Source organism: Ranitomeya variabilis, chromosome 4, assembly GCF_051348905.1.
Source record: "Ranitomeya variabilis isolate aRanVar5 chromosome 4, aRanVar5.hap1, whole genome shotgun sequence".
Taxonomy (NCBI): Eukaryota; Metazoa; Chordata; class Amphibia; order Anura; family Dendrobatidae; genus Ranitomeya; species Ranitomeya variabilis.
The window spans coordinates 564,275,206-564,301,645 of NC_135235.1; the positions used below are offsets into that span (position 1 = coordinate 564,275,206).

Sequence of the window (26,440 nt, forward strand, 5' to 3'; positions counted from 1 at the left end):
GCTGTTGGCACAATTATAAAAAAAAAAATAAATGGAAGAAACACAAGGTGACTGTCAAGCTTCCTCGATCTAGGGCTCCATGCAAGATCTTACCTTGTGGGGTAAGAATAATTCTGAGAAAAGTCAGGCATCAACCCAGGACTACAGGGGAGGACCTGGTCAATGACCTGAAGAGAGCTCGGACCACAGCCTCAAACATTACCATTAGTAACACAATATACCGTCATGGATTAAAATCCTGGGGGGCACGCATGATCCTCCTGTTTTCGCCAACACATGTCCAGACCCAATTGAACTTTGCCTATGATCATCTGAATGATCCAGAGGAGGTCAAGTGGTCAGATGAGACCAAAATAGAACTTTTTGGTATCAACTCCACTCGCCAAGTTTGAAGAAAGAAGTATGAGAACAACCCCAAGAATACTGTCCAAACCGTGAAGCATATTGGGGGAAATATCATACTTTGAAGGTGCCTTTTTGCAAAGAGGACTGGATGACTATTGAAGGGGAGGATGGATGGGGTCATGTAACGCACGATTTTGGCCAACAACTTCCTTCCCTCAGTAACCGCACGGAAGATGGGTCGTGGCTCGGTCTTCCAGGATGAGAATGACCCAGGGCAACTGAGTGGCTCTATAAGAAGCATTTCAATGCCCTGGAGAGTCCTAGCCAGTCTCCAAACCTGAACCCAATAGAAAATCTTTGGAGGGAGCTGAAACTCAATGTTACCCATTGACAGCCCCGAAACCTGAAAGATCTAGAGAAGATCTGTATGAAGGAGTGGGCCAAAATCCCTGCTGCAGTGTGTGCAAACTTGGTCAAGAACTACAGGAAACGTCTGACCTCTGTAATTGCAAAGGTTTCTGTACCAAATATTAAGTTGTCTTTCTATTGTAGCAAATATTGATTTCATGAAATAAAATGCAAATTAATTATGTAAATATCATACAATGTGATTTCCTGGATTTTATTTTTGATTCTGTCTCAGTTGAAGTGTACCTATGATAAATATTGGAGACCTCTCCATTCTTTGTAGGTGGGAAAATCTGCAAGAACGTCAATGTATCAAATACTTATTTTCCCCACTGTATATAGCTAGCATGTTAACTTTATACTGTGGTGGGGTGTAATCGCAGCCACACCAAATATGTATACAGTTTTTTTTTTTTTTTTATACAATATAATTACTTGAAGAAATAGCCATTCCTTTTTGTGTCATATTCTGAGATGACTTTTTTTTTTTTTTTTTTATTATTGGTGAAGCTATAGGCGGGTTTGTTTTTATGTGGGATGAGTTTTCAGTAGTATAATTTTAGGGTACTTGTCACTTTTTTATTGTTGATTTGTGTGGGAGGCACAGTGAGCACAGAAGGAGCAATTTGGTGGGTTAAAATAATGTGATTCCTTAATATATTGTCTTTACAGACACTGTTATATTCAAAATAAAGCATTTTTGTCAGGAGAACTTTCTTTTTTAACCCCTTAATGACGAGCACTGTACATATCCAAAGTTTCTCAGGAGCGAGCTCAGGATCTGAGCCTGCACCATTCCCATCAGATGTTGGCTGTGTTCCACCATTAACTGCCTCTAACCATGAGTGGACCAAAGCTACGTCCACTGCTTTTAACCTGTTAAATGCCGCTGTCAATCTCTCACAGCGGCATTTAGAGCACGCAGCCTGGAGCGTGCCGTTCCATGCGCCCATTTGCTACCTCGTGATGTGATTGTGGGGTGTTGATGGTTTGACCTGACAGCCCCACCCCTACCCTCTATGATCTTGACCGTACTTCTATGAAAAGTGATTTTTTTACTTTATATTCCAGTATATTGAATAGTCGATCGAATGATCAGATGCAAGTCCCCTAAGGAGACTGAAACAAAAAAATAAAAAATTACTCATCATCTCTTTCCTCCCCTTCCACCATTAAAAAGAAAAAGATATGAAAAAATATACATAATTAGCATTGTCATGTCTGTAAAAGTTCAATCAAGGTATTAAATTAAGGCGATCTGTAGAAAACTTTAAAGAGAAAAAAAATTGAAATTGCAGAATTATGGATTTTCGGTCGCTACCACTCCTCCAAAAAAATGCAATAACAAGCAATCAAAACGTATCTACCCCAAAATGGCAACAAAAAAACAAGGCATTACATTATTCCATCAACCAAAATATTACAACATTACTGGTTTCGGGGGGAAAAAGTGACACAAGCAAAAAAAAAAGTTTTTTCTGAATTTTAAAAAAATGTGTACTGGTTTGGCATCACCGTATTCGTACTGACCTGGAAAATCATGCTGCCAGATTATTTTTACTGAACAATGACCGCCATGAAAACAAAACCCAAAAAACAATTGCAGTAATGCGTTTTTGATTCCACTGCACTTAGAATTTTTTTTTTCCTGTTTTCCAATACATTGCATGGTAAAATGAATGGTTTCTGCAGAAAAGCAAACCCTCATATGGCCATTTTGATGCTAAAATAAAAGTTATAGTTCTTGGAAAAAGGGGAGGAAAATAAAAACGCAGAAGTCCTTAAGAGGTTAAAGCATTTTTTTTATCCCCTTTTTTGACCCCCTTTTTTCGTTTCCAGTGATGCTTTGGTCCTCTTTACCCTGTGTCCGCAGTACTGACATCCCAGCTCACATGGCATTTTCTCAGTTTCCGCTTATGATCCTCTTATAGACTTACAATGAGAAAGCAGCTGATGAGACGATGTTTGAGCTGGGAAGTCAAAGCTGTGGCCACCTGGTGCAGGAGAGGACCGGACCAGCGCTGGAGATGCAGGATAGGTCAGTACTTCAGTGCATACAGTGTGCCCATGTTACCTATGAATGGGCCGTGGTCACGCATGTGCACTACCTCTCCATTCATGCAGTGACTTTCGGACCCCTTGCGGTCTATAAGGGTCCCAGGTGTTGCACCTCCAGTGATGGTACATTTATCACCTGTCATGTAGACATGATAATCATTCATACATACGTCTTGCTAAAAATTGTTATCTTTGCGTTATCCGTTAATAAGGCAGGCTGTTTGGTATTCAGTATGGCCAGAGGGGAAGGCACTTTACCAGATTCCTGAAAGGCACCTCTGCCAGGGTGGCTCGTTTGCTTGCAGCACTGGGATTGTGGGTCCAAATCTGAACAAGAACAAAACATACTGATAGGTTACCAGACTTCCTGGGAAATAGAACTTAGTATGTCTGTAGATATGCTGATGCTTTCTGGGTGATGGGCAAAGCCTGGTCAGGGTGCCATTCTGGACTCAAGGTAAGATGGGTGACCACTTCTGTGAACCGTGAATTGTTACTCGGCTTCTAACCAAGATTTGGGTGAATCTCTCTGCTCGTTCTGCATGGAAAATCAAAGATTTCTGTCTCTGCCCACGAATCAGTAGTGTCGGTGATTGCCATTAATCAGCACTGATCTGTGTTCTGTCTCTCTCTTGTCCCCCTGCCTGCGCCCACTGAATGCCCATCCAGGAGCTCGATGAGGTACAGTCTCCCCCACCTAATCCAAATTCTATGTGGGTGTTTCATTTTTCCATTGTAATTGATATTCTATCTGATCTCCTAGGGTTTGTTTATAATCTGTAACCATGGAAACACATTGTTTTTGCCTAGGACCTGTATACACAAAAATGGTACATTTTTAATCCGACTATTCACAGATTTGCATCATTCATTTTTTTTATTAAATTCATTGTAGCAAATCCAGTCGGTTAGGCTTCAATTGCTATTATATCTTCTATTTTTGCAGCATTAAGGCCGAGTCAGGGTCCATCAGGTCTATATGTATGTTAGGGCGTGACGTGCATCAGGCTTCTTGTTTTGCCGTGCATTACTGCCCATGCTTGACCATGTCCTCTTCTCTTATTAGTTGGCAGATGATCGTATGGCCTTGGTGTCAGACATCAGTCTGGACCCAGAAGCTGCCATCGGAGTCACCAGACGACTGTCTCCAAAATGGGTGGATGGAGTGCAAGAAGTAAGATACAAACGATCACATATGGTTCAATGAAATGTCTAATAAAGCTCCACAATCGTCATCACTTACCCATAATGTTCCCTAAAATAATCAGATTTCCAGCCAATATAAATCCGACTTCTGATCTTCTCCAGTATAATTTGTTAATCCAATTTACCACCAATATGACATTGCAAGGTTGTCACCCAGCTTTCCTTGGCACCTGAGTGGTTGGGTTTGCAGCCATACTGTCAGAACACAAGGAAAGGTGGGTGACTAAGGGCGGTGATGACAGCCTTATTAGGTTCCTCAAATTTGTCATTTTAAAGGGAAGCTATCATCAGAAAATGACTTGCAGTATAAATGTAACATTTTGTGTTAAATATATTTTTTTTCCATATTACAAACTAGTAAAAATGAGAAATCTTGCAGTTTCCATACTGGCCACTGGGGCTGTTTTAGACTCTAACTTCCTGTTGTTTCAGGAAATCCACATATACATTAGCCACAATGAACAGACGCCTACTCTATTACATTGAAGCGTCTAAAGAGCGTGTGCAAAGGTTATTGTGAAGAGAGAGGGGAGCTGTGACATCGCCTATTGTGATTGTTGGACCCTGTGTTATCAGCTGTGTATTTCATTGGAGTCACCTGTTATGGATTCCTGCCTCTGATGAAACTACGGGATTCATCAAAGCTTTTTATGCCAGTATTCTGGCTTAAATGCTTTGAAAAGTCGCATCGTTTTGGCGCAACTTGTGGCTGCACTAAAATTTTCCAACTTTTGAGATTCTCACAACCGAGCCCAGCTTAAAAAAAATGGGCGGAATGGGCACAGCGACGGCACTGGTCAAATTCATGATGAGCGTTGGCATTCCCTACACTATGAATCTTACTCCAGCAGGGACTGGAGTAGGATTGGTGGCGAGGTGCACACAGAGATGCATGACAGCTGTCAGACGCATCTGATTCATAAAGAGCTGTGCTGCACCTCCTCATGAATCGGGAGCGTCTGACCCAGTACATGTCATCAAAACCGGCGTGAACAACATCAATCTTGATGAATCAGGACCGATAAGCTTAAAAAAATCCTCCATGGCCAGTGTGAGAATTACAAGATTGCTTTTTTTTTTCCTTTTTTTTAAAAAAAGATCATGATATGAAGAAAAAACATTGTCAATTTTTTTTTGTTTCATATCTAGCACATGTAACACTGCTTCTCTTTAAGATCCAAACCATTTTTGTTTTTAAAGGGTTTTACACCCCCATTAAATAATGCCATTCACGCTGCGTGCAGCCACCACTAGTGGGAGCAGCGTGTGTGCTGTTACGGTTGTGTTCCCTGTATAACCAGTATGCAGTAATCCCCTAACACCTTCTCACACCTTCTGCTCCAGATCCAGTATGACGTCACGCGTATTAAGCAAAAGATGAAGGAACTGGCCAGCCTACATGACAAGCACCTAAACCGACCTACGTTAGATGATAGCACAGAGGAGGAGCACGCCATCGAAATCACCACCCAGGAGGTCACACAGGTACAGGGCAGGATTATCACACACAGGCGTATACCCTTCTGTTGTCCTATTCTTACCGGGCATGTTGTCTTGTAGATGTTCCACCGGTGTCAGAGGGCAGTGCAGGCCTTACAGAGCCGAGCGAGGAACTGCACAGAGCAGGAGGAGCGCGTGTTACGTAATGTGGTCTCCTCACTGGCACAGTCTCTCCAGGACCTCTCCACAAACTTCAGACATGCCCAGTCTGATTATCTCAAAAGTAAGAGCTGCTAGGAGGATCTGAGCCTCATGTAGTCAGATCATTAGAGTGCAGTCGGACGACCATGTATATCAGACTAGAGATGGGACCACAGTGCAGGGACTGGCCAGCAGGTCTCCTGTCCTGAGTGTTACAACTTCATAGGACTATATGACGCTGTTACGCTTGGGCAGAGTGACCCGCCAGCCGGTCCATACATTTTGGTCCGATTTGTATGGTCAATCTACCTGCGCCTTAAGTGATTCCACATTAACCTCTCTTTCCCCTGCAGGAATAAAGAATCGGGAAGAAAGATCAAAGCATTTCTTTGACACCTCTGTTCCCCTCATGGACGATGGAGAGGACAATACGTTATATGATAGGGTAAGGGCCATCTTGAGTCACATTCAGAATTCTTTTTGAGGTATTTAAAGGAATTTGTCACCAGGCTTCACTGTACTAACTATAGATATTAAATACATTTTTCTCCTTCGCTTAATTGGGGAACACAGACCGTGGGTGTATGCTGCTTGCCACTAGGAGGACACTAAGTGATACAAAGAAAGTTAGCTCCTCCCCTGCAGTATACACCCTCCTTCTGACTCTCAGCTAACCAGTTCTTGCTTAGTGTCTGTAGGAGGCACTTGGGTCTGTTTTCAGACCCCAACATTTTTTTTTTTCTGTAAATTTTTATTTTTTAATTAACGGAGTGAAGGGGGCGACGGATTCCTTTCCGCTCTCCCCTGAACCATCAAGAGGCAAGCACGGTGAGTATACCTCCCCGTACCTTTCCTGCGACGACTGGGGCACGCCTAATCTACGCTAGGGCGACGGTTCCTATACGGTCCTGATCTCCCCCCTGTAAGATGGCGAGCACATAGAGTATACCTCTTATGTGCATCTCCCGGGCTCCTCCGCAATTAAATCCTCACCTGTTGGCGTCATGTAGTCCCCACAGTAGCCGTAAGTCCCCTGCGGCAGGCACATATGAAGATGGACAGAGACTCTCCATTCCCCGGTCAAGGGAGGATCGCTTGAGCTTATTCCCTCGCAATAGAGGCTGCATCTCTGCTCGGTGGTGGTGAGTAGTTTCCTTCCTCACGCTGCCTGCGTGGAAGGTGCGGTCCTGGTCCCTGGGGAGAGGTGCCGCTGGCCGGTACGCCAGCGGCAATCATTCGGCGCTACGTCGCGGCCCGCTGACGCGCTCCACCGGCAGGCTCCATAAATTTAGTCCCCGGCTTTTTCAGCCGGACTAGGCCGCAGTTGAAATCCCTGCCAACCGCCGGAGCCCCGCCCAGCTCACTTCAGGGGCGACGGTGCCTTCACGGTCCCGATCTCCCCACACCAGCAGCAGACGACCACATGGAGTGCCTCCTCCATGTATCCTCTCCTGGAGCCAGGCCTAATGCCGGACAACTGGCCCTGTCCACCCGGGGGCTGAACTCCGTGGATGTACAGAGGCCCCTCTCTATGGCGTCTGAGCAGCCCCCACTGTCCCACCACTGTGAAAGCGGATGGCACAAGGAGGCGGACGGTTCCTCTCCACCTCCCTAACAAAAGGGATGATGGATTGAGGTTTATCCCTCTATCCCTGCACCTTCCACGCTGCAATACCCGACATCCGCGGCGGCTCCATGCCGGGACGCGCACCGTTGGTGAGTGAATCCTGCCAGCGATCAGGGTGGATAAAAATCAATGTTTTTAAAAAAAAAATCAAAAAAATCGGATTTTTTTGATTTAAATCGGATTTTTTTGATTTAAATCGGATTTTTTTCAATAAACTGCTTTTTGAGGAAAATATTTTACCATCCAAAGGTTCTTCCATCATGAGATAAAGCTGAGTTGTTTAACTCAGTAGAATAAAGGCTGTATATGTGTAACATTCACAATGCCATGCTCTTCCAGAGGTTTCTGTAGGATTAGTGGGCAGTTTCTCTCCTATATTATCACAGACGCTCGCTTTACTTACGCAGTTCTCAAAACTGAATTTGAATCCGCAAAGGTCCCAGCCTCTTCTTCATGGCAAAAATGTTACAACATGAACAGAGTTGAGAAAAAGACCTTAATCCTATTGTTCTACAAACCTATGAATACAGAATCAACCCCTTCAGTGCCAAGTCCAAGAAGTTAGACAATATGTTTCTGATTGTTTGGAGTGGAATAGATCTGCACAACACAAGAAGAATGTGAATCTAAGTGTTTTGAGGAGGAAGGGCAAGCAGACAAAAAAATGAAAGTGAAACTTTGAGCACAATACTGCAGCATAGCCACAGACAGACAAGTCTGGATCTGTTTGTGTGTACGATCTGAGGTTTATTACATTCTTTCCTTATAATGGCAGCAGGCCGTAAAAGAGACCCAGTTTGGGAATATTTTAATGAAGCTCCTTCGCCTATCGGTAAGGCAGGCATGCGTGCAAAATGCAAACGATGCAACAAAGAGATGCAAGGCCTGGTGGCGTGAATGAGGCAACATCATGAGAAGTGCGGTGATGAAGATGACCAAAGAAACACTTCACTATCAACATCTTCATTTCCCTTCTGGTTGCAGTTTTCATAATGTGATTTCAAACGGCAAACAAGTCCTTGGATATCCTTTTGACAGTATTTGCACTTTGCTCTTGCACCTTTCTTTCCAAGATCTGCTGCTGGCATCTCAACAAAATGAACCCAAATAGGGTCTCTCTTACGACCTGCCATGGCTCACACAGATCACTTATGAAGTTTGATTGTTACTACAGCCAAGTACTGCTGACTATCCAACAAGTTTGGGCATGTCAACTGAATGGAAAAAGAAACTAAACCAAAAGTGAAACCAAGCTAGAAGTGTGGAATTAAAGGGGCAGTATGAACAAAATGTGGAGGCTATTAATAGTTTATACAATTAAGACATGCTGCTTTTAAACACCTACCTATTGCCATATAGTAAAACAAAAAAGATTTTTACTTACTTTGGGGTCCCCCCCTCACCCTGGCGTTAGATCGTTGCCCCTAGTTTCGTCCGTGTAACTATGGGCGCACATGCGCACTGCTCTCACTTCTCATTTTAATCGTGATTTATATTAAAAAAAACCTTTTGATTTAAATCAGTGATTTAAATCATGATTAAAATCATGATTTAAATCGATCTGATTTAAATAGAAAAAAATCTTTTGATTTAAATCGTGATTTAAATCATGATTTAAATCGGCATGATTTAAATCAATCCACCCTGCCAGCGATGGCCTTCTGCAGCGGATATTCGCAGGCAGTCTCAGGCTTCCCTGTGGCCCACCTCCCTGAGGTAACGCTCCAGCCGGCTACAAAATTTAGCCCCCGTCTTCGGCCGATGTGTAGGTCGCACCCCGGAAGCGCACTGTGGCGCCCTAAGGCGGCTCTGCCTGTTTTCCTTGCGCTTTTCGCCTGGCACGGAAGCGCTCAATTTTCTCGAGCAGCGCCCCTCACTTCTACGCTGGCGCCGGCTACAGGAATTTAGGCCCCGCCTTGGGCCTATTCATGGAAGTCTCGAGGCTCCGCCCACATCGTGCTTGTGGCTCCGCCCCCTGAATTGGCGCTTCTCGCTGCGAGATTTTACCTAAACCCGCATGACCAGTATTCCTGGTCTTAAAGTCACATGACCAGTATTCCTGGTCTTAAAGGCACATGACCAGTATTCCCTGGTCTTAAAGGCACGTGACCAGTGTTCCTGGTCTTAAAGGCACACGACCAGTATTCCCTGGTCTTAAAGGCACACGACCAGTATTCCCTGGTCTTAAAGGCACACGACCAGTATTCCCTGGTCTTAAAGGCACACGACCAATCCCAAGCTGGTCATAAATGAGGAGCCCTCTGCCGCTGATCCCAGTTTATACCAGTGTAACTAGTTCCCTCAGTGGACTTTGTCACTGCCGCAACCCATGGTTTTTCTGACTAAGAAATTGAATCCCTCCGTGATCCCTCCGTGGCTCGGAGTGCTCGCAGGACCAATATACATGGTCCCTCTCCTACATGGGATCCGTCGGCTAGCAGGGGCCGCGAGTATTCTAGAAACGTACAGGCATCTACAAAACGGAAGTTCTCATTTCATGATCTCTCTCCAAAGATTTGCTGACAAGACTCTGAACACGGATCGGATATTGCCTTGGACCTGGACTTGCCAGAGTTTCAGTAAAGGATGACTCGCCTATTTATATCATCCAATCTCTGTACATTGACGAGGACTCCGGTCCTGCTCTAGACTACACAGTGTCCCTCATAAGGAGACTAAACTCCCTCGTAGAGCATTTGCCATCCTGTCCGGATATGCGATTCACTGGACAGAAGCCTCTACGTGGGATGCCATGCCTGGTCTGATTTTTAATGGCGATAGGCCCTTTAAAGGGCGCTGATCTCCCCACACCATCAACAGACGGGCACACGGAGTGTCGCCTCCAGGTATCCTCTTCTGCATCCAGGCCTAACGCCAGACAACCTGTCATGTCCACCCGGGGACCTGAACTCTGTGGATGTACAGAGGCACCCTTTTCGGGCGTCTGAGCAGCCCCCTCTGCATCACCACTATTTAACAAAAGATGCAAGAAGGCGGATGTTCCCTCTCCACTTCCCTGTTAAGAGGATGGTGGATCGAGGGTTCCTAATTTTTAACTCTGCAATGACCTGCTGGAAGAAGCCACAATCTCCTGTGGTTTACCTACCAGTATCCCTGTCCGATGTATCATCAATTAAAAATGCCACGATCTGTCAAATAGCAAATCTGGTTTGTTCCGTTTTGTGGCTACGGGTCCAGCCCTCTACCCTCCCTAGCCGACGCATGGATTGCTAGAGCAACAGTCTCCTGCCTGGAGACCTTAACTACTTTGATTCACACCAGTAACCCTTTCCTGAAGACAGTACAGCTAGTCAATCAAATCTTTTGAGCGGGAGACTAACGAAGGATCGTACGTTCCTTCAGCCCCGACCAACAGTGAAAGGGTTGTCCAGGACAGTCTAGATCTAAGGGATCTTGGTTCCTAAAAGGGGAACGAGAAGTAGGACCGATCCCGGACCTCAAACTTCTAACAACCTTTCACAAGGTTCTTCTTCGAATGGAGTTCCTCCGCTCAGCCATTACTTCAACAGAAAAAGGTGCAGTTTCTGGCATCCATCGACATTCGGGATGCTTACCCTCTTCAAAAATTCCTTCGCTTTTCCATTCGTGAACAGCATTTCAGTCACGACCTTGTCCTTCGGCCTTGCTACCGCACCCAGAGTGTTCGCAAGGATCATGGCGGCTGTCATGTTCCTCTTGCACCTAGAGGCGTGGTCATCCTGCCCTGTTTGGCCGACTGTTTACCTGCCCTTGCAGGACTACGCTAAGTCGTCTATATCACTTGCGATACCCTTTCACCTGGGCTGGTGGCTAGACTTAGACAACTTGTCATTTACAGCTCAGCAGATATCCTTTTTGAGGATCATCCGGTACTCTTCCAGAAGGGTGGTGAATCTCCCTCCAGACAAGGTCATGGTCCATCAACAGGGAGCTCGCGCACTTGCTCACTCATCCCCTCATTTCATTCGATTTGCTGGGAGGGTTCTGAGGAAAAAATGGAGATGACAATGGAAGCAGTTTCCTTCGCTCCGTTAGTTTTCAGCAAGTCAAGCAGACTTTCAGACGATTGTCTCTGAGCTCCTTCTTCATCCAGGGCCTTTCTCCCGGTTCAATGGTTACTAGTAACTTCCAATGCCAGTCCTCTTCTCCCGATCATTGCTCTGGAGATCCGAAAGGTAGTCCTACAGTAGGTCCACTGCCTTATGGCGGGTCAACCCATCTGAATTCAATTGGACAACGCCACGGCTGTGCCATACGTCAATCATCTAGCAGGTACCCACGTTCAGGCACCATGGCCGAGGTACCTCATTCTCACATGGGCCGAGATCTATCACTCGGTGATCTCGGCAGTACATATCCGAGGAGTATAATTCTGGGCTGCAAACATATTCAGCCATCTGGGTTTTGCCTCAAGTGAGTGGGAACTTCACCTGGAAGTCTTCCATCAGACCTGCCTGCACTGGAGCTCTCCAGTTGTAGTTCGAATGGCGTCCTGATTGATCGCCTGTGTACTCGAGTTTGTCGTTCGGCCTCGAGATTCAAGAGCCATCGCACTGCATGCTCTGGTTCTTCCGTGGTACCAGTTTTCACAACTCCCCGTTCTCTACTTCCGAAAGCTTTTCAGAAGCAGAAAGGGCCCCAGTGATCCTCGGAAATCCGCACTGACCACGTCAGTTTGTTTGCTTGCGGAGCTGGTAGGGCTCTGAGTAGGTACGTCTCGAGGACGGCGTCCTTCCGAAGGTTGGACACTGTATCTTGGGCTTCCTGACGGTAAGAGGAAGGCTTCCTGACGTTTACAGGAAGGGTTTAGCCGTCTTCATCGGCCATTTAGCCTGGTGTATTCCTTTCACCATCCAGGAGTCCTTCCGTGTTAGATGTCAGCCTATCTCCCTGTCTATCGTGGGTTCTAGGCACCAGGCGTCGACAAGACACGCCTGCAAGCTTGCGGATTTGTCCAGTCCGCATGCATTCTTGAAGCATTATAATTCCCAGACTTCCACAGATGTGAGTCTGGGCAGGTGGACTCTGCAGGCCGCGGTGGCGCACTTGTAAGTAGCGGTTACACAGGGCCTGATCTGATGTTGTCCCCACCCAGGGACTGCTTTGGTACGTCCCACGGTCTGTGTCCCCCAATGAGGCGAAGGAGAAAGAGGGATTTTTGTGTACTCACCTTAAAATCCTTTTCTCCGAGCCAATCATTGGGGGACACAGCTCCCACCCTGGTATTGGCTTATGCTTGTTTTTATAATCCGATATGCTATACTCTCATATATAATATGACATGCTGTAAGCTAATATGTTGTTACTGATCTCCTACTGCTTTTTGCACCGAACTGGTTAGCTGAGAGCCAGCAGGAGGGTGTATACTGCAGGGGAGGCGCTAACTTTCTTTGCATCACTTAGTGTCCTCCTAGTGGCAAGCAGCATAACACCCATGGTCTGTGTCCCTCAATGATTGGCTCGGAGAAAAGGATTTTACGGTGAGTACACAAAAATCCCTCTTTTTCTCACAAAATTAGAATATCATCAAAAAGTTAATTTATTTCAGTTCTTCAATACAAAAAGTGAAACTCATATAATATATAGTCATTACAAACAGAGTGATCTGTTTCATGTGTTTATTTCTGTTAATGTTGATAATTATGGCTTACAGCCAATTAAAACCCAAGTCATTAACTCAGTAAATTAGAACAATTAACAAAAACCCCTGCAAAGGCTTCCTAAGCATTTATAAAGGTCCCTTAGTCTGTTTCAGTAGGCTCCACAATCATGGGGAAGACTGCTGGCTTGACAGATATCCAGAAGGTAGTCATTAACACACTCCACAAGGAGGGTAAGCCACAAAAGGTCATTGCTAGTGCTGAGCCAGTGTACTCATTGTTCAGGTTTTCCCAAGCACGCTCGGGTGACCTCCGAGTATTTATGACTGCTCAGAGATTTTGTTTCCATCCCGGCAGCTGAATGATTTACAGCTACTAGCCTTCTTGATTACATGTGGGGATTCCCTAGCAACCAGGCAACCTCCACATGTTCTTAGGCTGGCTACTAGCTGTAAATCTGTCAGCTGCCAGGATGAAAACTAAATCTCCGAGCAGTCATAAATACTCGGAGGTCACCCGAGCGTGCTCGGGAACACCCGAGCAATGAGTACACTCGCTCATCACTAGTCATTGCTAAAGAAGCTGTCTGTTCACAGAGTGCTGTATCCAAGCATATTAATGGAAAGTTGAGTGGAAGGAAAAAGTGTGGTAGAAAAAGGTGCACAAGCAACTGGGATAATCACAGCCTTGAAAGGATTGTTAAGAAAAGGCCATTCAAAATTTGGGGGAGATTCATAAGGAGTGGACTGCAGCTGGAGTCATTGCTTCAAGAGCCACCACACACAGACGTATCCAGGACATGAGCTACAAGTGTCGCATTCCTTGAGCAAAGCCACTCATGACCAATAGACAACACCAGAAGCTTCTTACCCGGGCCAAGAAGAAAAAGAACTGGACTGTTGCTCAGTCGTCCAAGATGTTGTTTTCAGATGAAAGTAAATTTTGCATTTCATTTGAAGTCTGGAGGAAGAGCGGAGAGGCACACAATCCAAGCTGCTTGAGGTCTAGTGTGAAGTTTCCTCAATCAGTGATGGTTTGGGGAGCCATGTCATCTGCTGGTGTAGGTCCACTGTGTTTTATCAAAACCAAAGTCAGCGCAGCCGTCTACCAGGAAACTTTAGAGCTCTTCATGCTTCCCTCTGTCGACATGCTTTTTGGAGATGGAAATTTAATTCTCCAGCAGGACTTGGCACCTGTCCACACTGCCAAAAGTACCAATACCTGGTTTAAAAACAACAGTATCACTGTGCTTGATTGGCCAGCAAACTCACCTGATCTTAACCCCATAGAGAATCTATGGGGTATTGTCAAGAGGAAAATGAGACACCAGACCCAACAATGCAGACAAGCTGAAGGCTGCTATCAAAGCAACCTGGGCTTCCATAACACCTCAGCAGTGCCACAGGCTGATCTCCACCATGCTACGCCGCATTGATGCACTAATTGATGCAAAAGGAGCCCCAACCAAATATTGAGTGCATTTACTGAACATACATTTCAGTAGGCCAACATTTCGGATTTTAAAATCATTTTTCATGCTGGTGTTACAAAGTATTCTAATTTACTGAGATAATGACTTTTGGGTTTTCATTGGCTGTAAGCCATAATCATCAACATTAACCCCTTCCTGACCCGTGACGCCATGTAGGCGTCATGAAAGTCGGTGCCAATTCGACCTGTGACGGCTATGTGGTGTCATGGCAGGATCGCGTTCCTGCAGATCAGGTGAAAGGGTTAACTGTAATTTCACCCGACCTGCAGGGACAGGGTGAGTGGTACTTGAGACGAGGGGGGGTGGCTTCGCCCCCCCCCCGTGGCTACGATCGCTCTGGCTGTTGAAAGTGACGTTTCACTTTCAATCAGAGCAATCGTAATATTTCACCAATGAAAATTGGTGAAATATTACAATCCAGCCATGGCCGATGCTGCAATATCATCGGCCATGGCTGGAAACCCTGATCTGCCACCGATTCACCGCCCCCGTCCTCCGTCCTGTCCTCTGCTCCCCTCCGTCCTCCTGTCTGCTCCCCCGTGCTCCGATCCCACCCCCGTGCTCCGATCCCACCCCCCCCCCCCCCATACTTACCGACCTCCGGTATCCCTCCCAGTGTCCGTCCGTGTTCTGCATGGGCACCGGCATCTTCCAAAATGGCGGGCGCATGCTCAGTGCACCCGCCGAATCTGCCGGCCAGCAGATTAATTCATTAATTTTGATCACTGTGATAGATCATATCACAGTGGTCAAAATAAAAAAAAATAGTAAATAAACCCCCCCTTTATCACCCCCATAGGTAGGGAACATAATAAAATAAAGAAAATGTATTTATTTTTATTTTTCCACTAGGGTTAGGGTTAGAACTAGGGTTAGGGTTAGAACTAGGGTTAGGGTTAGAACTAGGGTTAGGGTTAGAACTAGGGTTAGGGTTAGAACTAGGGTTAGGGTTAGAACTAGGGTTAGGGTTAGAACTAGGGTTAGGGTTAGAACTAGGGTTAGGGTTAGAACTAGGGTTAGGGTTAAAACTAGGGTTAGGGTTAAAACTAGGGTTAGGGTTAAAACTAGGGTTAGGGTTAAAACTAGGGTTAGGGTTAAAACTAGGGTTAGGGTTAAAACTAGGGTTAGGGTTAAAACTAGGGTTAGGGTTAAAACTAGGGTTAGGGTTAAAACTAGGGTTAGGGTTAAAACTAGGGTTAGGGTTAAAACTAGGGTTAGGGTTAAAACTAGGGTTAGGGTTAAAACTAGGGTTAGGGTTAAAACTAGGGTTAGGGTTAAAACTAGGGTTAGGGTTAAAACTAGGGTTAGGGTTAAAACTAGGGTTAGGGTTAAAACTAGGGTTAGGGTTAAAACTAGGGTTAGGGTTAAAACTAGGGTTAGGGTTAAAACTAGGGTTAGGGTTAAAACTAGGGTTAGGGTTAAAACTAGGGTTAGGGTTAAAACTAGGGTTAGGGTTAAAACTAGGGTTAGGGTTAAAACTAGGGTTAGGGTTAGAACTAGGGTTAGGGTTAGAACTAGGGTTAGGGTTAGAACTAGGGTTAGGGTTAGAACTAGGGTTAGGGTTAGAACTAGGGTTAGGGTTAGAACTAGGGTTAGGGTTAGAACTAGGGTTAGGGTTAGAACTAGGGTTAGGGTTAGAACTAGGGTTAGGGTTAGAACTAGGGTTAGGGTTAGAACTAGGGTTAGGGTTAGAACTAGGGTTAGGGTTAGAACTAGGGTTAGGGTTAGAACTAGGGTTAGGGTTAGAACTAGGGTTAGGGTTAGAACTAGGGTTAGGGTTAGAACTAGGGTTAGGGTTAGAACTAGGGTTAGGGTTAGAACTAGGGTTAGGGTTAGAACTAGGGTTAGGGTTAGAACTAGGGTTAGGGTTAGAACTAGGGTTAGGGTTAGAACTAGGGTTAGGGTTAGAACTAGGGTTAGGGTTAGAACTAGGGTTAGGGTTAGAACTAGGGTTAGGGTTAGAACTAGGGTTAGGGTTAGAACTAGGGTTAGGGTTAGAACTAGGGTTAGGGTTAGAACTAGGCTATGTGCACATGGTGTGGAGTTGGCTGCGAATTCCTAGCAGTTTTCCATCACGTTTACAGTACCATGTAAACCTATGGAAAACCAAATCCGCTGTGCCCATGGTGCGGAAAATACCACGCGGAAGCGCTGCGTTGTATTTTCCGCAGTATGTCAATTCATTGTGCGGATTCCACCGCGTTTTACACCTGTTCCTGTATAGGAATCCGCTGGTGAAATCCGCACAAAAAACACTGGAAATCCGCAGGTAAAGCACAGTGCATTTTACCTGCGGATTTTTCAAAAACTGTGCAGAAAAATCCGCACATAAATCCGCAACGTGGGCACGTTAGGGTTGGGATTAGAGTTAGGGTTGGAATTAGGGTTAAGGTTGGAATTAGGGTTAGGGGTGTGTTGGGGTTAGGGTTATGCTTGTGGTTAGGGTTATGGTTGGGATTAGGGTTAGGGGTGTGTTGGGGTTAGGGTTGTGGTTAGGGTTGGGATTAGGGTTAGGGGTGTGTTGGGGTTGTGGCTAGGGGTGTGTTGGGGTTAGGGTTGTGATTAGGGTCATGGTTAGAGTTGGGATTAGGGTTAGGGATGTGTTGGGGTTAGTGTTGGAGTTAGAATTGAGGGGTTTCCACTGTTTAGGCACATCAGGGGGTCTCCAAACGCGACATGGCACCACTCTTGATTCCAACCAATCTTGCGTTCAAAAAGTCAACTGGTGCTCCCTCCCTTCCGAACCCCGACGTGTGCCCAAACAGTGGTTTACCCCCACATATGGGGTACCAGCATACTCAGGACAAACTGGACAACAACTTTTGGGGTCCAATTTCTCCTGTCACCCTTGTGAAAATAAAAAATTGCGGGCTAAAAAATAATTTTTCCAGGACGTCCCCCTGACAGCACGCTGGAGGACGTCCTCCTCCTCCTTGCAGGGACAGGAAATACAACACGAGAGGTTAAAAGGTCCCACTCCACCCCCTTTCCTTCAGTGTTTTTCCTGTCCCTGCATGGAGGGACACACGAGAGCGGAGCATCGCAGAACTTACCAGTCCGGAGGGCCCGGGGGATCGTGCGGCGGTGCCAATATCTTTCCCCCGCGACGGTGGCCCGAGGCAGAAACTCCCCGGTGGGGAGTCCCTCTGCCTAGAGACCAGTCGAGCGGACGAGCTCCTGGGTGAGAGCCGCTTCCTCCCGGTGGGAGGCTCTCGGCTCGGGCGCCAGGCCAGCAAGAGGCGCCGCATGTCAGAAGATCCGGCAGCGGTTTGCGTTCCACGAGGTGGAACGCGGAAGTAGGTCGTACAGCACTTCCGGTGGCGTCTCGAGGTAAGGTGACGTCACATCCGGGGGGAGGCGATGCATTCGGCGTGCGTTCCACTGGCTGGAACGCGGAAGCATGCGTACATAAACCCGGAGGTACTGCAATAGTGCGCCCTGCATTCCTCTGTATGAAGGAGGATAAGGCGCAAGATTTGTTTGTGGTGTCGGCAGGACACGATACAGCGGATAGTCCGGGCCAGCCAGCATATTGAACCGCATCTGATGCCGGAGACTAAGGGTGAGCGCAGCAGAAGCTGCTATATCCTTTATTTGAGTAAGAGATTACACACTTACCCTGTGTATTCCTCAACAGAAGATATGGAGGTCAGAAGTGAGGAGGCAGGGGTAAGTGCGCAGGGCGCAGAATGATGTTATTTTGCACATACACTGAGCAATGCCTATTCTTATATTTAAGGATAAGGAGGCCACACATAATCCCCTCCCTCTGACAAAGAAGACGGGAAAAGCATCTTCAAAGTCTAAGAGGTGTTCTGTGTGTAATACGAAGCTTCCAGAGACATATAATAAAGCTCTCTGCAGCTCGTGTATCTCTAAGATTGTCAGAGAGGAGCAACCTTCTTTATTGTCGGAAATGAGGAGCCTAATCCGAGAGGAAGTCCAGAACTCCCTGGCCTCAATGTCTCAAAGCGGTCTCTCCAGTCCAGGCCCGGCACATAAGAGACCCAGAAGTGAGGCAGCTCAGGAGGATCGGTACGATTCTTCAGAAGAAGAATTGGAGTTTAGAGGTTCAGATCAAGAAGAAGGAGAATTGCCTAAAGAAGAGCAAGAGCAAGGAAGAAAGTATTATTTCCCAGTGGAAGACACGGAGATGCAGATAAAGGAAGAACCACGGCTGAAATCCAGACAAGACCAGATGTTTGGAGGTCTCACACATCAAGAAAAGACGGTTTTCCCTGTGAGCGAACACATTCGTCGGATGATAGCCCAAGAATGGAAAGATGCGGAGCGTAGGTTGGTGATGTCACGTGAGTTTAAAGGTCGTCTACCATTTAACCCTGAAGAAATCAAGACTTGGGAAGAAATTCCGAAAGTAGATGTGCCCATAGCCAAGGTTACAAAAAAGACTTCCATCCCTTTTGAAGATTCCTCAAGTCTCAGGGACGCAATGGATCGGAAGGCAGATATCCTATTACGTCGAGCTTGGGAAACCTCAGCAGCTCTGATCAAGACTAACATCGCGGCTACGTCAGTAGCAAGGTCCATGTTCCTGTGGATGGAACAATTAGAAGAACATTTGATTAACAAGACCCCACGGGCAGATATAATTGCCTCCCTGCCTATCATAAAGTCAGCTACGGCTTTCATGGCAGATACTTCGGCTGAGTCCGTTAGATTTGCAGCCAGAAATAGCTCTTTGTCAAATGCGACCCGTAGGGCTATTTGGCTTAGATCTTGGTCGGGGGATAACGCATCAAAAAGTAAATTATGCTCCATTCCATTTATGGGGTCCAAAATTTTTGGTCAGGCTCTGGATGACATTTTAGAATCGGCATCAGATACTAAAAAAGGATTCCCGGAGGATAAACCCAGGAAGTTTCAGCCTTTTCGGAAAAGGCCCTTTCCTCCCCCCCCCCCTCCCCCCCGCAGGCAGCCTGAGTATAGAGAACAATGGAGACCCAGCAGGGGGTCCTTCAGGGGTTCCTTTACTCAGAACAGAAAGGGAAGGAGTTCCCTTTTTAGTTCAAGCTATAGACAAAGAAGGCAATGACGCCATAGGGATAGGCGGGAGATTAAGTCTGTTTCTAGATTCTTGGAGTCTGATCTCAGACAACAGATATGTCCTCGATATTATTGCAGACGGTTACAAAATAGAACTAATATCCCGCGTACCACAGAGGTGTATCGCACCAACCGTTGTAACCACAAACTCCCCTATGTACTCAGACCTGCAAAAGCTATTTAGCTCTCAGGTCATAGTTCGGGTTCCCTCTCCAGAAATAGGTTCAGGTCACTATTCGTCTCTTTTTTCAATCCCAAAATTGTCAGGAGAATCCCGAACGATAATAAATTTAAAACCTCTAAATATGTACGTAAAGTACAAAAGATTCAGAATGGAGTCTATAAAATCAACGATCCATCTGATAAACAAGGACTCGGTGATGTGCACTCTCGACCTGAAGAGTGCATATTATCAGGTTCCAATACATCCCTCATCTCAGGACCTGCTGAGGTTCTCGGTGAAACTTCCGGACCAAACCTGCCACTTCCAATTTCAATGCCTTCCCTTCGGCCTAGCATCGGCTCCAAGGATCTTCACGAAGTTGGTAGCAGAAGTGGTGGCTTACCTAAGAAACCAAGGCATAACGATAGTTCCATACTTAGACGATTTTCTCGTGGTGGCAAAAACAGAAGATATTCTGCTAAAACACAGAGATCGAGTCATAACGGTTTTGGAGCACCTAGGATGGGTAGTAAACCGGGAAAAGTCACATCTAAGGCCCGAATCCCGGAAAATATTTCTAGGAGTACTCTTGGACTCCACGGCCAGACAATCCTTTTTGCCAGAAGTCAAGCGGCTTTCAATGAAGAAGATGGTGTTAGAATTCCTAAAGGGTCCGGTTACAGTAAGATCTGCCATGAAAATGTTGGGGAAGATGACAGCTTGCATCCCTTGTGTCAGGTGGGCTCAGGCACACTCAAGACCACTACAGGAACAAGTTCTCAAAATATGGGACCGTCGTCGTTCATCCCTGGACAAAAGGCTTCGTCTATCAATAGACGTAAGAAGATCTCTACAATGGTGGACTCGAGACTACAACCTAAAAGTAGGTGTTCCATGGATCGCAACCCCCTGCGTGGTTATCACCACGGACGCAAGTCAGTGGGGATGGGGAGCACACTTGGAAGGAAAGTTCTTTCAGGGAGAATGGCCAAGGAAAATCAGTCGGATGTCATCAAACTACAGAGAATTGTACGCAGTCTGGGAGGCCCTCAGAAGAAATCGTCCCCGCCTAAGAAACAGACACGTAAAAATCCTATCGGACAATGTGACAGCAGTATCCTTTTTGAGACACCAGGGAGGTTCCAGACACAAGGCTCTTCAAGATCTAGCTCAAAGGATTTTTGCTTGGTCAGAAAACACGATCCTGTCAATAACAGCGGTACATCTAGAGGGATCTCAAAACATTCTGGCCGATTACCTAAGCAGAAAAAAGGTGTCTCCAACAGAATGGGAATTAAATCAGAGCATTTTGCAAATACTATGCCACCGTTGGGGAACTCCTGGCATAGACTTGTTCGCTACAAGGAAAAATTCAAAGGTGCCAAGATTTTATTCCCTCAACCCGTCAGACATCCCGGAAGCAGTCGACGCACTGAGTCAGAGGTGGGACGAACCTCTATCTTATGCGTTCCCTCCAATAGCACTTATCCCAGTAGTGCTCAGGAAGATTCAAGAAGATCAAGCAACAGTGATAACAATAGTACCATACTGGCCAAAAAGAAGCTGGTTCCCATTGTTAGGAGCCATGATGTTGGAAAACCCTATCAGACTCCCGTTATGGAAGGACATCATTTATCAGGGACCGGTGTTACACCAAGATCCAGGGAGATTACATCTATCAGCATGGATCCTGAGAGGGACATGTTAAAGGCCAGAGGTTTGTCGGACAAAGTAATTTCAACCATCCAGGCTAGTAGAAAGCCTATGACTGCGGCCATCTATCACAAGATTTGGAAGAAGTTTTGTACAGAAAGTGGCAGGTCGGCCGGGATACCGGGAGCCTTGGATGTTCCTAGAGTTTTGAATTTTCTACAGTCTGGCTTCGACATGGGGCTTAGGCCAAGTACTCTTAAAGTTCAGATTTCGGCGCTCAGTACTTTCCTAGATTATCCATTGGCTTCTCACCCGTGGATAATTAGATTCGTGAAGGCCATCCAGAGATTACGTCCTACCTTGAGGCAGCTAGTTCCTTCTTGGGACTTAAATTTAGTTCTTAGAGCTCTATGTAAAGATCCCTATACTCTTAGAGAAGATATGCCTATTTCAGTACGTACCTGGAAAACGGCCTTCTTGGTAGCCATTACAACAGCTAAGCGCGTAGGCGAGATTCAAGCCCTTTCAATTAAAGATCCTTACCTTCAGGTCCGGGAAGACCATATAATTCTAAAATTAGATCCAACTTTTGTCCCCAAAGTAGCCTCGTTAAAAAATCGAGACCAGGAAATAATTCTACCTTCCTTTTGTGACAACCCTTCGAATGAAAAGGAACGGGCATTACACTCCCTGGATGTTAGACAGGCAGTTTTAGACTATCTGGAAGCCACTAGGTCCTGGAGGAAGGATTCTAATCTGTTCATTTTATTTGGGGGCAGAAATAGAGGTAAAAAAGCTTCCAAGACCTCAATTGCTAGATGGATCACGTCTATAATCTCAAAAGCCTACACATCAGAAGGGATAGATTGTCCAGTAGGGATTAAAGCACACTCTACTAGGGCGGTTTCGGCTTCATGGGCCGAGCGGGCGGGGGCATCCCTAGATCAGATTTGCAAGGCCGCTACTTGGGCCAGAGTAAATACTTTTTGTAAGCATTATAAATTGGATGTGTTGGCTGCACATCAAACATCTTTTGGGAGAAAAGTTCTCCAGGCAGTTGTCCCACCCTAAAGGAGGTTTTCTTTGGTATTCTCCAGCGTGCTGTCAGGGGGACGTCCTGGAAAATGGGTATTATACCTACCGATAATTCGGTTTCCAGGAGTCCATCCTGACAGCACCGTTACTTCCCCCCCATGTATTCTATTCTCATATGCTGTATATGTTGGTTAATAAAGAGTTTTTTGCAAGGTATATCTATCCATGGTGTGGTACTTGTCAAAACACTGAAGGAAAGGGGGTGGAGTGGGACCTTTTAACCTCTCGTGTTGTATTTCCTGTCCCTGCAAGGAGGAGGAGGACGTCCTCCAGCGTGCTGTCAGGATGGACTCCTGGAAACCGAATTATCGGTAGGTATAATACCCATTTTTTCTCGCTTCATTGGGGGACACAGGTAACCATGGGTGTATGCTGCTGTCGTTAGGAGGCTGACACTATGCAAATAAAGAAGAAATAACTCCTCCCCGGCAGTATACACCCTCCGACAGGCACCAGACAACTCAGTTTTTGTTTAGTGTCTGTAGGAGGCGGACCTGGATCTAACACCAGATCCGCATTTGTTTTTTCTTTCACCGTTTGTGTGTGTGTATTAATCTTTTCCTTTTTGTTTCAGATGCTTCTTTTGGGGTTACAGGGTGCAGTTCTTCTCACCCTGATTCTCCACAGTAAGCGACCGAGAGAGCAGTGTGGTATCACTCACATCGCACCCTCTCGGATCTGCTGGGCAGGACTTCGACTCATGTCACCCTGGGGTGTTCATGTTCGCTATCGGTGGCCAGTCCTTGCCCTCCCCCCCCTCATCCCTCTCCTCGGAGCGGGCTGAGAGGAAGACGGTGGTCACCTCCAGTGACCTCCTCCCCCTGTTTAGGGGTTGACACCATCTTCTGCGCCGGCTGTAATGGCGCGGGAAGGAGGACTTCATTTCCAGGACCCTTTCCACGTTACAAGTGCTCCTGACGCGTTCCTCGTCTTCAGGTAGGGGGATCTTCAATCAACCAGACCTCCCTCTCCCCTCAACCTATCACCTCACCTCACCTTTGCAGTGGCGGTGTCACTTAGAGGGGAGCACAGGATGGCGGCACCTGGTAACCTGCGCCACACCAGTCAGTGCCGATCTTCTCTTTTCGGCCGATAGCGCGGCATGCAGCTTTCATTATCCCCCCTTTCTCCTTTTCAAAATTCACGCCCATATTTCGGGCGCGTGCGCCGTTATTCTTTCTTCGGCATCTTTTTGGCACCCGGCTTGCCACGCCCCCAGCGTCTTTGCCCTGCCCTGCCTTCCTGCGGGCATGCCTTCCCCGGGGTCCAGCGCTGGCGGGGGGCGTTTTCTCTTGGGAGTCTCTCTCTCTCCCTTCTGCGCCTGGCCACGCCCACTTCCGGCACATTCTTCCCGCACTGAGAGAAGCCGACTTCCTCCTCCTGCCTGGTCTCCATCGCGTCGCGTGGGGCACGAGGATCCCTGGGGGACACAGACTCCCGCACTGCCGCTGTCGCTGGGTTTCGGTAGGCTTGCGCTGCTTCTTTCTCTGGCTGTACTCCTCCCTGCAGTATCGTTTCTGCACCTGCTGCAAGTGGTTCTACCTCCACCTATGTCCAACCCCGCACCCGGCTATACCACTACGGTCATCCACTACGCCTGCGCCTGCTGTAAGAAAAAGTGGGCTTCAGGTCAGCCATCTCCTTTCTGCCCGTACTGCGTTCCTCCCATCATGTCTGTCCCTCAGGAAGCTCCTAGGTCTCGGGATGAGTGCACCCCCCCTCCCCCGGAGTGGGCTGTTGCAATGTCTCAATCAGTGTCTGACTTGACTAAAGTGTCTCAGTCCCTGGTCCAGGCACTTGAACGTATCCTGCTTCTGTCTAATGCCACCAGTGCCACGAACGCCTCACACGGCGATTCGCTCGCACCTGTCCAAGACCTTCACAGAGGCAGACTTGAAAAAAGATACAGAAAGAGGACCCTGTCTAGATCCTCTTCCAGTTCACCGGATCACACCGGGATACCCCTATCTGCCCGTTCCCCCTCCTCGCAGGCGGACGTCGGGTCTGACTTAACCTCTCAGTCGGAATCTGACTCGGATGCTGATCAGACTTCCGGAACACAGGATGTGGTTGATAGCCTTATTTCGGCTATTATTCAGACGCTTGAGTTTAAGGAGGAAGAGACAACCTCTCAGGACGTCTTCGTTTCATTTAAATGGATTAAAAGTCCCTCTAGAGTTTTTCCCAATCACAAGGAGTTTGACAACACTACGTCTAGACACTGGGAAAACCATGGTAAACGTTTCCCTTGGAATGAAACGGCTGGACGTTTTATACCCTTTTCACTCAGACCTTGTTAGCAAATGGTTCGAGTCTCCTAAGGTAGACCCGCCTGTGTCTAGATTATCCTCACAGACAGTTTTGTCTATTCCGGACGCGGCATCTCTTAAGGATCCCACGGACAGACAAATCGAGGCATTATCCAAATCGGCGTTTGATGCTTCTGGAGCCTCCCTCTGTCCTAGTTTCGCCTCTTCATGGGTAGCGAAAGCTGTGTCAGCCTGGGCCAAGACCCCCTGCGCAGAGGCATTTTAGCCTCAGCTCCTGCTGAGGAACTGTCAGATTTGGCGGGCCAGATTTCTCTTGCGGGTAAATGCCTCATGAATGCCTCCCTGGATGCGGTAGCTTGCTCAGCAAGGGCTAACAGTAACATTGTGGCCATTCGCCGAGTTCTTTGGCTTAAAGCGTGGAACGCAGATCCCGCTTCTAAAAAATCCCTCACTGGTCTGCCCTTCCAGGGCTCCAGACTCTTCGGCACACAGCTGGATCAAATAATTTCGGACGCTACTGGTGGTAAGAGTACCTGCTTACCTCAGTCTAAGCCTAGGCGTCCCTTCAACAAGAAGGGCCCCCAGTCCTTTCGCCCCTTTCGGTCCTTTAGCTCCTCAGGAAACCCCGCTCATCAGGACCGGTCTTCCTCCCAAGGTGAACGGAGGAAACCTTCCTTCAGTCCTCCCCCGCACTGGAGAGCTAAGAGCCGCTCCTCAAAACTTTCTGGACCTCGAGGCCACAGGTTTTCTAATAAATGACGGGTCGCTCCCACCTGGAAATCTTTCCAGGGTGGGAGGCCGGCTTCTAATGTTCTCAGAGGTTTGGCTATCGGTAGTCGACGACGCCTGGGTCATGGAGATCGTCACCTCAGGCTACAAGATAGAATTTTCTTCGCCCCCAAGAAGACGTTTCTTTCTCTCTCGTCCTCCCATCTCCCAGGGCTTCTCAAGGCCGTCGATTCCCTCCTCGCCTCAGGAGTTATAGTCCCGGTCCCTTATCGCGAGCGGTTTTCGGGTTTTTACTCAAACCTGTCTGTAGTTCCAAAAAAGGACGGTTCTCTCCATCCAGTTTTGGATCTCAAGCAGTTAAACCGCCATCTCCGAATTCGGCACTTCAAAATGGAATCACTGCGCTCGGAGATTGCGTCCATGGAACCGAAAGAATTTCTGTGTTCCGTGGACATTCGGGATGCGTACCTACACATCCCGATTTGCGTACAGCATCAGAGGTTCCTCCGTTTCGCGATCCAAGAACATCATTACCAGTTCATGGCTCTCCCCTTCGGTCTGGTGTCTGCTCCCAGGGTCTTTACGAAGGTCATGGCAGCGGTCATGGCCATTCTGCGTTCAAAGGGGATTCTCCTAATCCCCTACCTCAACGACCTCCTGATCAAGGGTTCATCTCGTCGGGATTGCAGTCAGCGCCTCCAGTTTACTCTTGACACGCTTATTCGCTTCGGTTGGATAATCAACAATCAGAAGTCCTCCTTGGTTCCAACCCAACGTCTGGAGTTCCTGGGCATGGACTTCGACACCTTTCAGGCTCAGGTCTTCCTCCCCAAAGAGAAGTTCCTTTCTCTTCGACGGGGTATCAGAGCACTAAAGGGCCCGAACCCTCTGCCTCTCTGCCTCGCCATGAGGGTTCTGGGGAAAATGGTCGCTTCCATGGAAGCGGTCCCCTATGCTTAGTTCCACTCTCGCCCTCTCCAGCTGGCTCTTCTGGCTGCCTGGGACAGGAACCCACTTTCCCTGGACCGCCCGTTTCGCCTCTCTCCCAAGGCGAAGCAGTCTCTCACTTGGTGGACGCTATCCACCTCC

General features: G+C 47.2%; 1 protein-coding gene across 4 annotated transcripts in view; it reads left to right on the forward strand.

Moving 5' to 3' along the window:
• The window catches only part of STX16 (syntaxin 16), a 45,453-nt gene that overhangs the window by 10,762 nt on the left and 8,251 nt on the right, over nucleotides 1-26,440 (forward strand). For 2 of the 4 annotated variants that reach the window (XM_077252806.1, XM_077252807.1), the window contains exons 2-5: nucleotides 3,878-3,985; nucleotides 5,362-5,502; nucleotides 5,578-5,740; nucleotides 6,012-6,103. In XM_077252806.1, coding sequence (XP_077108921.1) covers nucleotides 3,878-3,985; nucleotides 5,362-5,502; nucleotides 5,578-5,740; nucleotides 6,012-6,103 — 504 coding nt within the window. Of the gene's footprint in view, nucleotides 1-1,345; nucleotides 3,269-3,480; nucleotides 3,493-3,877; nucleotides 3,986-5,361; nucleotides 5,503-5,577; nucleotides 5,741-6,011; nucleotides 6,104-26,440 lie in introns of those variants that run through there. The other 2 variants (XM_077252804.1, XM_077252808.1) reach the window with 2 other exon arrangements.